We start from the raw sequence: 14,259 nt of genomic DNA, 5'->3' as shown, positions 1-14,259 counted from the left end.
TGGTTTTTTAAGGAACCTCCATATTGTTCTCCATAGTGGCTGTATCAGTTTACATTCTCACCAACAGCACAAGAGGGTTCCCTTTTCTCCACACCCTCTCCAGCATTTGTCGTTTTTAGATTTTCTGAAGATGCCCATTCTGACTGGTGTGAGGTGATACCTCCTTGTAGTTTGGATTTGCATTTCTCGAATAATTAGTGATGTTGAGCAGGTTTTCATGTGCTTCTTGGCCATCTGTATGTCTTCTTTGGAGAAATGTCTATTTAGGTCTTCTACCCATTTTTGGATTGGGTTGTTTGTTTCTTTAATATTGAGCCGCATGAGCTGTTTATATATTTTGGAGATTAATCCTTTGTCCGTTGATTCGTTTGCAAATATTTTCTCCCATTCTGAGTGTTGTCTTTTCATCTTGTTTATGGTTTCCTTTACTGTGCAAAAGCTGTGAAGTTTCATTAGGTCCCATTTGTTTTTTTTGTTTTGTTTTTATTTCCATTACTCTAGGAGGTGGATCAAAAAAGATCTTGCTGTGATTTATGTCAAAGAGTGTTCTTCCAATGTTTTCCTCTAAGAGTTTTATAGTGTCCGGTCTTACATTTAGGTCTCGAATCCATTTTGAGTTTATTTTTGTGTATGGTGTTAGGGAGTGTTCTAATTTCATTCTTTTACATGTAGCTGTCCAGTTTTCCTAGCACCACTTATTGAAGAGACCCTCTTTTCTCCATTGTACATCCTTGCCTCCTTTGTCATAGATTAGTTGACCATAGGTGCATGGGTTTACCTCTGGGCTTTCTATCCTGTTCCATTGATCTATATTTCTGTTTTTGTGCCAGTACCATATTGTCTTGATTACTGTAGCTTTGTAGTGTAGTCTGAAGTCAGGGAGTCTGATTCCTCCAGCTCCATATTTTTTCCTCAAGATTGCTTTGGCTATTAGGGGTCTTTTGTGTCTCCATACAAATTTTAAGATTTTTTTGTTCAAGTTCTGTAAAAATTGCCATTGGTAATTTGATAGGGATTGCATTGAATCTGTAGATTGCTTTCGGTATGGTCATTTTCACAACACTGATTCTTCCAATCTAAGAACACAGTATATCTCTCCATCTGTTTGTGTCACCTTTGATTTCTTTCATCAGTGTCTTATAGTTTTCTGAGTACAGGTCTTTTACCTCCTTAGGTGGGTTTATTCCTAGGTATTTTATTCTTTTTGTTGCAAGGGTGAATGGGATTGTTTCCTTAATTTCTCTTTCTGATGAGAGGTCTTCATTCATATTAACCATTGTCTTATTTTACCTAGCTGAGTACTCGATGATAAGATTTACATCCTCTAGTTTTCCCCAAGTATTAACTTTCAGGCATTTCTCCTCACCAGGAGAAAAAATAACTTATTATATTTTAAATTATACTTATTTAGTTATTTGGGAAACAAGAAATGTTTGTGTTTAAAGTCCATTAAGCCTAAAATCATTTTTGTGGATAACCTGGTAAATGGTAGTTAAAAACTCATTTCTTACTAAAACCAAGGAACAGTGTGCTTTAAGCCATTGATACTTTGTCACCTTTTCTAAACTCATGGCTGGGCTGTAAATAAATGTATAGGAAGGAAAATGAAGATCAATATGAGCTCTCTATTGCTTCTTTCTTAGAACTGGTGTTTGCTAAGGCCTAAAAGGAGAGAATTTTGGATACCCTAATGAAAATAAATTCTTGCTACTTCCTGTTTGTTTACTTTTGTATTTTCCCAAGGCAAATAGTTGAACTGTAAGTTTAGCATTTTCTTTTTCTAGCAAACTCTTATTCTAGCAATGATGTATGTTTTCTGTTACTTAGAGAAAAGCTAATTGTTATAGTTGATTTGTCTTGCCTGCCTTTCCTCAGTTTCGTTTTGAGTGTTGATTCCTGAGATAAGATCAGGACAGTTCTCTATGCAGACTGTTTTGAATTAAAGTAGATATCCAGGATTCTTAGTTGTGGGTCTTATTAAAGGGAATAGGAAAAGCGTCTCTAAATTTTATGTTGGAGCATTTTGAAATTTAACAACTGATGTAAATTGGCAGTTGGTCTTTGGCTTTCCCAGCATGTCTTTAAAAACATACAGTTTAAACATTTAAAATAGAATAAAACTCACTGAACACAATACTCAGGTCCTGTGGAATATACTAAAAATAAAAGGTTAGTCAGTTTGGGTTTGGTATAACTTGAAGACATTTCAGACGTAAAAAACTTGGGAGAAACGTCCTGCATCTTCCTTGACTTGAAATGATTATGTAGGAAATGCCTGTATTCTTACAGGTTATACATAAATAAGTCTGTGTACACATGTTCCATTAATTGCTTTAATAAAATTAGATTTGGGTCTTATAAATTGTCAATGAGAAGTGTGATTCAAAATTAGAAGGAAAAGACTTATTTATTGAATTATTTTCCTTAGATCATTTTCTTTAGGACTGAAATAGAAAAATTGCTCTGTCCAATAATCTTTAATATAAGTGAGAACAAAATTTAGCATATGCAGTAGTAGCTAAACTCAACATTACATTTTTCTGTTCCATCCTTTGTTTTAATTTTTCATTACATGTGTAATGTGTTTTTATTTCTTACTTGCTAAAGGAATCTCATTTTTCACTAATACCAGTAATGTTTTGTGTTCTCTCACTATCATTATTATTGATTAGAAATCTGCACTTTGTCAAACAAGTACATTTTCCCAATCATCCTTGATGAACTGCTCTTGACTTCAACACTATTGCTGATTTAAGGATTCAAGAGTGGCCTGAAATTATTCCTACCTTAATTTAGCAAATGCAATTTGGTGCCTCTGCTTTTGAAATTGCTAAACTAATTATTGCTCTTCTTGTCTGTATTTGTGTTTCCTCTATCAGCCAATACCGCTCCTGAAACAGAAGATGAATCATTCCATCACAATGTCACAGGAACAGATTGCTAGTCTTTTAGCTAATGCTTTCTTCTGCACGTTTCCACGGCGCAATGCTAAGATGAAATCGGAGTATTCTAGTTATCCAGATATTAACTTCAATCGGTATGTTTTCAGCGAACACCTTTTTAACATTAAAATGGAGAAGGTTGGCACTGAGTGATTTGCCAAACATTTTATGTACAATTATCTAATTTAATCTTTACAATACAGTGAGTTAAGTGACATTTTTGCTGTTTTGCAGGCAAGATAATTAAAGTTCATGGTTAACAAAACTTGCTTTGGGTCCAGGAGCCAGTAAGTCACAGAGCTAATGTTTAGTCTCAGGTCTGTCTTACTCCAAGGCACATGTTCTTTCCACCCTGTCAGGTTGTCCTCCTCCTCTAAGTGCCCTGAATTCCTTATGCCTGTTCGGTGTGATTATTTAGTCACAGAACATTTGTTGTACATTATATTCTTTGTATGCTGAAATAATGTTAAAGCTGGAGTACGAATACTCCTTTCTGTGAAGAGTGAGTTTAGAGTCATGAGACTGACTGTCTTATGAGACTTGAAAATACAGTTCTTAAGACAAAAAGCAAAAGTGAAAGTTGACTTTGACTTTTTATAGACATGATTAATTTATTAATCTAATATTTTTTAAAAGACAAAATAATGTTTAAATTATTTGATTAAAGTAACGTATTGTGAAGGTTGATAAAGTTTTAGATTCTAGCTATTTTCCCACATTATTACTTTCTCCATTATTTACACAAACAAAAACATTGTAAAATCTTCTTGGCAAATGAATATTGTTTTTTCCCTCCTTCCAACCCCACCCTCCACCCCCCCATCTCTGTTTTTCACCTGAGAATTATCTTTATGGGATCTGTGAGTAAAATGTGAGGGGTTTTTCCTCTAATGTCAGGAGCGGGCCTTCAGAAAATTGTTCCAGTATATGCTCCTCTTTCCCAGTAGACTGTGTGTAATGTCCTCCTCCATTACCTTCCTCTAATCCCCATCTCCTGCCTCTGAGGGGTGGGGCAGTGTGGACAGGGTACAGAGAAGGAGATGTAGTGATGGAGCAAAGTCACATGACTTTGCTCAAAGTTGACAAAGTTCTGTTTGCCATTCTGTTTTTGTGTTCAAAGTTGATTGGTATGGTAATGCCACTTATTTTAGTTTACCTTTTTAATGTCTCATTAAAAACTTTATTTCTAATGAATTTTAGATGTGTAAAAAAGTTGCAGAAATAGTACTGAGAGTTCTTGAATACAACTCTCCTAACTTCCCCTTATGTTAATATTACTATGTAACCATACTTTGTAACCATAGTAAAGTTATCAAAACCAGGAAATCAACATTGGTATAATACTGTTAACTGAACTACAGACCTTATTTGAATTCCAAGAGTTTTTTTTTTTTTTTTTTTTTTTTTCTTTTTGCGGTATGCGGGCCTCTCACTGTTGTGGCCTCTCCCGTTGCAGAGCACAGGCTCCGGACGCGCAGGCCCAGCAGCCATGGCTCACGGGCCCAGCCGCTCCGCGGCATATGGGATCCTCCCAGACCGGGGCACGAACCCGTATCCCCTGCATCGGCAGGCGGACTCTCAACCACTGCGCCACCAGGGAGGCCCTCCAAGAGTTTTTGTACTGTATTTTTCTGATCCAGAATCCTCCCAGTATCCCACACTGTGTTTACAGTAGTCCCCTCTTTTTTTTTTAAGACCATTTATTTAATTTATTTTTAAAATTTTTTATATTTATTTATTTATTTGGTTGTGTGGGGTGTTAGTTGCAACAGGCGGGCTCCTTAGTTGCAGCACATGGTCTCCTTAGTTGTGGCATGTGGGCTCCTTGGTTGTGGCATGCATACTCTTAGTTGCGGCATGCATGTGGGATCTAGTTCCCTGACCAGCGATTGAACCTGGGCCCACTGCACTGGGAGCATGGAGTCTTATCCGCTACGCCACCAGGGAAGTCCCTACAGTAGTCCCTTCTTATCTGTGGCTCGCTTTCCGTGGTTTCAGTTACCTACAGTCAACCACAGTCTGAAAATATTAAATGGAGAATTCCAAACAATTTGTAAGTTTTAAATTGCACACCATTCTGAGTAGCATGATGGAATCTTGTACTGTCCCACTCCTTCCCATCCAGGACATGAATCATCCCTTTGTCCAGCGTATCCCACCTGTTAGTCACTTAGTAGCCTGTCTTGGTTATCAGATCAGCTATTGAGGCATCACAGTGCTTGTGTTCAAGTAACCCTTATTTTACTTAATAATGGACCCCAAGCAGAGGAGTAGTGATGATGGCAGTTGGGATATGACAAAGAAAAGCTGTAAAGTGCTTCTGTCCATGGAATTAAGAAGAAGGAAAAGAAATTAATGGTAGTTTTGCTGTTACACCTCAAACTGCACAAGTTATGGCCAATATGTGTGATAAGTGCTTAGTTAAGATGGAAAAGGCATTAAATATGTACAATAGGATATTTTGAAAGCTAGAGACCACATTCACATAACTTTTATTACAGTATATTAGTATAATTGTTCTACTTTATTATTAGTTATTGTTGTTAATGTCTTACTGTGCCTAATTTATAAATTAAACTTTATCATTAGGTATATATCTATAGGGGAAAACTTAGTATACATAGGGTTCCATATTGTCCGAGGTTTTAGGCAGCCACCGGGGAGTCTTGGATTTCCTACAGGTAAGGAGGGACTACTGTAGTTTTCTAAGTCTCCTCTACCCTTTTATTTCGTTTTACCTTTTCTTTCATGACTTTGACACTTTTGAAGACTACTCGTCAGTTATTTTGTAGTATGTTCTTCAGTCTGGTTTTTTTTTTTTTTTTTTTTTTTTTAAATTTTATTTTATTTTATTTTTTTGCTTTATAACAAATTTAATCAGTTATACATATATATATGTTTCCATATCCCCTCCCTTTTGCGTCTCCCTCCCACCCTCCCTATCCCACCCCTCCAGGCAGTTACAAAGTACCGAGCTGATCTCCCTGTGCTATGCGGCTGCTTCCCACTAGCTATCTACCTCACGTTTGGTAGTGTATATATGTCCATGCCGCTCTTTCACTTTGTCACAGCTTACCCTTCCCCCTCCCCATATCCTCAAGTCCATTCTCTAGTAGGTCTGTGTCTTTATTCCTGTCTTACCCCTATGTTCTTCATGACATTTTTTTTTTCTTAAATTCCATATATATGTGTTAGCATACAGTATTTGTCTTTCTCTTTCTGACTTACTTCACTCTGTATGACAGACTCTAGGTCTATCCACCTCATTACAAATAGCTCAATTTCATTTCTTTTTATGGCTGAGTAATATTCCATTGTATATATGTGCCACATCTTCTTTATCCATTCATCCGATGATGGACACTTAGGTTGTTTCCACCTCCGGGCTATTGTAAATAGGGCTGCTATGAACATTTTGGTACATGTCTCTTTTTGAATTATGGTTTTCTCAGGGTATATGCCCAGTAGTGGGATTGCTGGGTCATATGGTAGTTCTATTTGTAGTTTTTTAAGGAACCTCCATACCGTTCTCCATAGCGGCTGTACCAATTCACATTCCCACCAGCAGTGCAAGAGTGTTCCCTTTTTTCCACACCCTCTCCAGCATTTATTGTTTCTAGATTTTTTGATGATGGCCATTCTGACTGGTGTGAGATGATATCTCATTGTAGTTTTGATTTGCATTTCTCTAATGAGTAAAGATGTTGAGCATCCTTTCATGTGTTTGTTGGCAGTCTGTATATCTTCTGTGGAGAAATGTCTATTTAGGTCTTCTGCCCATTTTTGGATTGGGTTGTTTGTTTTTTTGTTATTGAGCTGCATGAGCTGCTTATAAATTTTGGAGATTAATCCTTTGTCAGTTGCTTCATTTGCAAATATTTTCTCCCATTCTGAGGGTTGTCTTTTGGTCTTGTTTATGGTTTCCTTTGCTGTGCAAAAGCTTTTAAGTTTCATTAGGTCCCATGTGTTTATTTTTGTCTTTATTTCCATTTCTCTAGGAGGTGGGTCAAAAAGGATCTTGCTCTGATTGATGTCATAGAGTGTTCTGCCTATGTTTTCCTCTAAGAGTTTGATAGTGTCTGGCCTTACATTTAGGTCTTTAATCCATTTTGAGCTTATTTTTGTGTATGGTGTTAGGGAATGATCTAATCTCATACTTTTACATGTCCCTATCCAGTTTTCCCAGCACCACTTATTGAAGAGACTGTCCTTTCTCCACTGTACATTCCTGCCTCCTTTATCAAAGATAAGGTGACCATATGTCCGTGCGTTTAACTCTGGGCTTTCTATCCTGTTCCATTGATCTATCTTTCTGTTTTTGTGCCAGTACCATACTGTCTTGATTACTGTAGCTTTGTAGTATAGTCTGAAGTCAGGGAGCCTGATTCCTCCAGCTCCATTTTTCGTTCTCAAGATTGCTTTGGCTATTCGGGGTCTTTTGTGTTTCCATACAAATTGTGAAATTTTTTGTTCTAGTTCTGTGAAAATTGCCAGTGGTAGTTTGATAGGGATTGCATTGAACCTGTAGATTGCTTTGGGTAGTAGAGTCATTTTCACAATGTTGATTCTTCCAATCCAAGAACATGGTACATCTCTCCATCTATTTGTATCATCTTTAATTTCTTTCATCAGTGTCTTATAATTTTCTGCATACAGGTCTTTTGTCTCCTTAGGTAGGTTTATTCCTAGATATTTTATTCTTTTTGTTGCAATGGTAAATGGGAGTGTTTCCTTGATTTCACTTTCAGATTTTTCATCATCAGTATATAGGAATGCCAGAGATTTCTGTGCATTAATTTTGTATCCTGCAACTTTACCAAATTCATTGATTAACTCTAGTAGTTTTCTGGTAGCATCTTTAGGATTCTCTATGTATAGTATCATGTCATCTGCAAACAGTGACAGCTTTACTTCTTCTTTTCCAATTTGGATTCCTTTTATTTCCTTTTCTTCTCTGATTGCTGTGGCTAAAACTTCCAAAACTAGGTTGAATAAGAGTGGTGAAAGTGGGCAGCCTTGTCTAGTTCCTGATCTTAGTGGAAATGGTTTCAGTTTTTCACCATTGAGGACGATGCTGGCTGTGGGTTTGTCATATATGGCCTTTATTATGTTGAGGAAAGTTCCCTCTATGCCTACTTTCTGCAGGGTTTTTATCATAAATGGGTGTTGAATTTTGTCGAAAGCTTTCTCTGCATCTATTGAGATGATCATATGGTTTTTCTCCTTCAGTTTGTTAATATGGTGTATCACGTTGATTGATTTGCGTATATTGAAGAATCCTTGCATTCCTGGAATAAACCCCACTTGATCATGGTGTATGATCCTTTTAATGTGCTGTTGGATTCTGTTTGCTAGTATTTTGTTGAGGATTTTTGCATCTATGTTCATCAGTGATATTGGCCTGTAGTTTTCTTTCTTTGTGACATCCTTGTCTGGTTTTGGTATCAAGGTGATGGTGGCCTCGTAGAATGAGTTTGGGAGTGTTCCTCCCTCTGCTATATTTTGGAAGAGTTTCAGAAGGATAGGTGTTAGCTCTTCTCTAAATGCTTGATAGAATTCGCCTGTGAAGCCATCTGGTCCTGGGCTTTTGTTTGTTGGAAGATTTTTTATCACAGTTTCAATTTCAGTGCTTGTGATTGGTCTGTTCATATTTTCTATTTCTTCCTGATTCAGTCTTGGCAGGTTGTGCATTTCTAAGAATTTGTCCATTTCTTCCAGGTTGTCCATTTTATTGGCATAGAGTTGCTTATAGTAATCTCTCATGATCTTTTGTATTTCTGTAGTGTCAGTTGTTACTTCTCCTTTTTCATTTCTAATTCTATTGATTTGAGTCTTCTCCCTTTTTTTCTTGATGAGTCTGGCTAATGGTTTATCAATTTTGTTTATCTTCTCAAAGAACCAGCTTTTAGTTTTATTGATCTTTGCTATCGTTTCCTTCATTTCTTTTTCATTTATTTCTGATCTGATTTTTATGATTTCTTTCCTTCTGCTAACTTTGGGATGTTTTTGTTCTTCTTTCTCTAATTGCTTTAGGTGCAAGGTTAGGTTGTTTATTCGAGATGTTTCCTGTTTCTTAAGGTGGGATTGTATTGCTATAAACTTCCCTCTTAGAACTGCTTTTGCTGCATCCCATAGGTTTTGGGTCGTTGTGTCTCCATTGTCATTTGTTTCTAGGTATTTTTTAATTTCCTCTTTGATTTCTTCAGTGATCACTTCGTTATTAAGTAGTGTATTGTTTAGCCTCCATGTGTTTGTATTTTTTACAGCTCTTTTCCTGTAATTGATATCTAGTCTCATAGCATTGTGGTCGGAAAAGATACTTGATACAATTTCAATTTTCTTAAATTTACCAAGGCTTGATTTGTGACCCAAGATATGATCTATCCTGGAGAATGTTCCATGAGCACTTGAGAAAAATGTGTATTCTGTTGTTTTTGGATGGAATGTCCTATAAATATCAATTAAGTCCATCTTGTTTAATGTATCATTTAAAGCTTGTGTTTCCTTATTTATTTTCATTTTGGATGATCTGTCCATTGGTGAAAGTGGGGTGTTAAAGTCCCCTACTATGAGTGTGTTACTGTCGATTTCTCCTTTTATGGCTGTTAGTATTTGCCTTATGTATTGAGGTGCTCCTATGTTGGGTGCATAAATATTTACAATTGTTATATCTTCTTCTTGGATCGATCCCTTGATCATTATGTAGTGTCCTTCTTTGTCTCTTCTAGTAGTCCTTATTTTAAAGTCTATTTTGTCTGATATGAGAATTGCTACTCCAGCTTTCTTTTGGTTTCCATTTGCATGGAATATCTTTTTCCATCCCCTTACTTTCAGTCTGTATGTGTCTCTAGGCCTGAAGTGGGTCTCTTGTAGACAGCATATAGATGGGTCTTGTTTTTGTATCCATTCAGCCACTCTGTGTCTTTTGGTGGGAGCATTTAGTCCATTTACATTTAAGGTAATTATCGATATGTATGTTCCTATTCCCATTTTCTTAATTGTTTTGGGTTCATTATTGTAGGTCTTTTCCTTCTGTTGTGTTTCTTGCCTAGAGAAGTTCCTTTAGCATTTGTTGTAAAGCTGGTTTGGTGGTGCTGAACTCTCTCAGCTTTTGCTTGTCTGTAAACGTTTTAATTTCTCCATCAAATCTGAATGAGATCCTTGCTGGGTAGAGTAATCTTGGTTGCAGGTTTTTCTCCTTCATCACTTTAAGTATGTCCTGCCACTCCCTTCTGGCTTGTAGAGTTTCTGCTGAGAGATCAGCTGTTATCCTGATGGGGATTCCCTTGTGTGTTATTTGTTGTTTTTGCCTTGCTGCTTTTAATATGATTTCTTTGTGTTTAATTTTTGACAGTTTGATTAATATGTGTCTTGGCGTATTTCTCCTTGGATTTATTCTGTATGGGACTCTCTGTGCCTCCTGGACTTGATTAACTATTTCCTTTCCCATATTAGGGAAGTTTTCAACTATAATCTCTTCAAATATTTTCTCAGTCCCTTTCTTTTTCTCTTCTTCTTCTGGAACCCCTATAATTCGAATGTTGGTGCGTTTAATGTTGTCCCAGAGGTCTCTGAGACTGTCCTCTGTTCTTTTCATTCTTTTTTCTTTATTTTGCTCTGCAGCAGTTATTTCCACTATTTTATCTTCCACCTCACTTATCCGTTCTTCTGCCTCAGTTATTCTGCTATTGATCCCATCTAGAGTATTTTTTATTTCATGTATTGTGTTTTTAATCGATGCTTGATTCATCTTTAGTTCTTCTAGGTCCTTGTTAACTGTTTCTTGCATTTTGTCTATTCTATTTCCAAGATTTTGTATCTGGGAAATAGAATCTTGGATCATCTTTACCATCATTATTCTGAATTCTTTTTCAGGTAGAGTGCCTATTACCTCTTCATTTGTTAGGTCTGGTGGGTTTTTATCTTGCTCCTTCTCCTGCTGTGTGTTTTTCTGTCTTCTCATTTTGCTTATGTTACTGTGTTTGGGGTCTCCTTTTTGCAGGCTGCAGGTTCGTAGTTCCTGTTGTTTTTGGTGTCTGTCCCCAGTGGCTAAGGTTGGTTTAGTGGGTTGTGTAGGCTTCCTGGTGGAGGGGACTAGTGCCTGTGTTCTGGTGGATGAGGCTGGATCTTGTCTTTCTGGTGGGCAGGTCCACGTCTGGTGGTGTGTTTTGGGGTGTCTGTGGACTTTTTATGATTTTAGGCCACCTCTCTGCTAATGGGTGGCGTTGTGTTCCTGTCTTGCTAGTTGTTTGGCTTAGGGTGTCCAGCACTGTAGCCTGCTGGTCGTTGAGTGAAGCTGGGTGCTGGTGTTGAGATGGAGATCTCTGGAAGATTTTCGCCGTTTGATATTATGTGGAGCTGGGAGGTCTCTTGTGGACCAGTGTCCTGAAGTTGGCTCTCCCACCTCAGAGGCACAGCACTGACTCCGGGCTCCTCAATTTGGGATGATGTGTTGTCTATTCATGTATTCCACAGATGCAGGGTACATCAAGTTGATTGTGGAGCTTTAATCCGCTGCTTCTGAGGCTGCTGGGAGAGGTTTCCCTTTCTCTTCTTTGTTCTCACAGCTCCTAGGTCTCAGCTTTGGATTTGGCCCCGCCTCTGCGTGTAGGTCGCCGGAGGGCGTCTGTTCTTCGCTCAGATAGGACAGGGTTAAAGGAGCAGCCTCTTCGGGGACTCTGGCTCACTCAGGCCGGGAGGGAGGGAGGGGCACGGAGTGCGGGGCGAGCCTGCAGCGGCAGAGGTCGGCGTGACGTTGCACCCGCCCGAGGCGCGCCGTGCGTTCTCCCAGGGAAGCCGCCCCTGGATCCCGGGACCCCGGCAGTGGCGGGCTGCACAGGCTCCCGGAAGGGCGGTGTGGGCAGTGACCTGCGCTCGCACACAGGCTTCTTGGCGGCGGCAGTAGCAGCCCCAGCGTCCCACGCCTGTCACTGGGCTCCGCGCTTTCAGTCGCGACTCGCGCCCGTCTGTGGAGCCCCTTTAAGCAGCGCTCTTAATCCCCTCTCCTCGCGCACCAGGAAACCAAGAGGGAAGAAAAAGTCTCTTGCCTCTTCGGCAGCTCCAGAGTTTTCCCGGACTCCCTCCCGGCTAGCTGTGGCACATTAGCCCCCTTCAGGCTGAGTTCTCGCCACCAGCCCCAGTCCTCTCCCTGCGCTCTGACCGAAGCCCGAGCCTCAGCTTCCAGCGCTGCGTGCCCCGGCGGGCGAGCAGACAAGCCTCTCGGGCTGGTGAGTGCCGCTCGGCACCGATCCTCTGTGTGCGGATCTCTCCGCTTTGCCCTACCCAGGTATGTGGGGAGTTTCTTGCCTTTTGGGAGGTCTGGGGTCTTCTGCCAGCGTTCAGTAGGTGTTCTGTAGGAGTTGTTCCACGTGTAGCTGTATTTCTGGTGTATCCGTGGGGAGGAAGGTGATCTCCGCGTCTTACTCTTCCGCCATCTTACCCGGAAGTCCCCTTCAGTCTGGTTTTGACTGACATTTTTTTCACAAATGGAGGTCACTGAATTTTTGACAGAAATAGCAGAGAACTGATGTTATGTCCTTTTCGGTGCATCATATCAGTGGACTCTTTTTAAAATAAATAAATAAATAAATAATTTTGTTTATTTATCTATTTTTGGCTGTGTTGGGTCTTCGTTGCTGTGCGTGGGCTTTTCTCTGGTTGGAGCGAGCGGGGGCTACTCTTCGTTGCGGTGAGCAGGCTTCTCATTGCGGTAGCTTCTCTTGTTGCAGAGCATGGGCTTCAGTAGTTGTGGCACGTGGGCTCAGTAGTTGTGGCTCACGGGCTCTAGAGCGCAGGCTCAGTAGTTGTGGCACACGGGCTTAGTCGCTCCGCGGCATGTGGGATCTTCCTGGACCAGGGTTCAAACCCGTGTCTGCTGCGTTGGCAGGCGGATTCTTAACCCCTGTGCCACCAGGGAAGCCCTATAGCCTCTTTTTGAATGAATCAGATTAATAGTTTTTTACATCATAGGTAGTCAGAAATTAGAATTATCCCTAGAAATAATCCTTGATCTGTAAGAATTATTTCCAGTCCAGAATGACCATGAGGGATTTAAGCTTGCAATATCCCGGTAGCATTTTTACCAAATAAGAGTTTAAGTAGGTAGGTCTGTTGAAGATTTGAAACCAGGCATGCTCTTGTTTTCCTGGCTGATGGATGTTCTTTTGGTCACCAGAACACTGAAAATTAATTAAGGCAGGTGAAACCTGTGGTAGTTTCCACAATTGTTTTAGGGAATCCTCAGCAGTCAGGATGTCTGCACTTGTCTCTCAGTGAGATGAATGTGTTTTCATAAGCCGAAAACAGCCAACAACCGCAACTATTCGCGATCATTGATGCTGTCTATTGGCAGCTCACTTTGATTCTGTCTCTGGAAGTTTCTAGTTGGGAAGCTTCTATACTAATAGGTTCAGTGAGAGTAAATGACCTGTAGCAGAAGTGGGACTTGAACACTGTCTTCTGTTCAAACTCATTGCTGTTTCGTTATGTCTCACTTCCTCTCAAGAGCAAAATGCTCTGTGTGTACTCCAGAAATGAAAAACAACCAATAGTTCCCCTTTTTCGTGTGGTTTATGAAAGATCAACTACCTAATTTGATGAGCCATTTGGTAAGCAGATTATGGAGCATTTTGTTGTTGTCATGTTTTCTTTTGCATAATTGCTATTTATGATTATAGTTTCTGCCAGTTAGGAGTTGTGTGTGTGTGTGTGAGTGTATTTAGTCTCAAAAGGCTAGCCAGTTGATTGAATAAGAAAAATGGTAAGGGTTTGTGGTGGCAAGCTGACGTCAATAAATTGAATAAGTCTTCCCTTTTTTATTTATCGTTGTGTTCTTCCAGCCCTGCTTAGTTATGTTAAATACCCCTGACCTTTTCCCCTGCTTGCCTTTCTGGGCCTAAACATTCTTATAAAGGCTTCCAATGTGATTAGCATCGATGCTTCTGAGATTGCTTAGAAACTGATGGTCAGAGATTAATTGTGGGTTGCAGCAGTGGTCAGCCCAGGAGGCTTTTACATCTGTCTCTTCCATGGATTGAAAATGCTGTCAGGGCCATATGGCACAGTGCTTCACAGAAAAGCCAAGAATGACTTTCTGGCTGGGTTCCGGATTATCATTTGCTTCCACTTTAAAGTGGAGGTTATAGTGCTTTAGGTTTGATTTACTGTATACTAATAGGATTAATCCTTAACTTGAACTCACATGGGAGTATGTGTGTGTCTAGAATCCAATTCTGGTAATGTTATCAATATTCCATTCAGGGAAAGATTTTATTAAACTATGTTTCTCTTTATATGTATGGAAAGAAAAACACCAGTT

At 39.5% G+C, this 14,259-nt stretch overlaps 1 protein-coding gene across 4 annotated transcripts in view; it reads left to right on the top strand.

The window, feature by feature from the left end:
* PARG (poly(ADP-ribose) glycohydrolase) overlaps window positions 1-14,259 on the top strand; it is a 116,305-nt gene that overhangs the window by 51,676 nt on the left and 50,370 nt on the right. For all 4 annotated transcript variants that reach the window (XM_082609959.1, XM_082609960.1, XM_082609958.1 and 1 more), the window contains one exon: window positions 2,880-3,037. In XM_082609959.1, coding sequence (XP_082466085.1) covers window positions 2,880-3,037 — 158 coding nt within the window. The remainder of the gene's footprint in view (window positions 1-2,879; window positions 3,038-14,259) is intronic.

Source organism: Mesoplodon mirus (genome assembly GCF_964341445.2).
Source record: "Mesoplodon mirus genome assembly, chromosome: 2".
NCBI lineage: Eukaryota > Metazoa > Chordata > Mammalia > Artiodactyla > Ziphiidae > Mesoplodon > Mesoplodon mirus.
The sequence above is the reverse complement of the archived record's forward strand: the minus strand, read 5'-3'. Positions and strand labels throughout refer to the sequence as shown.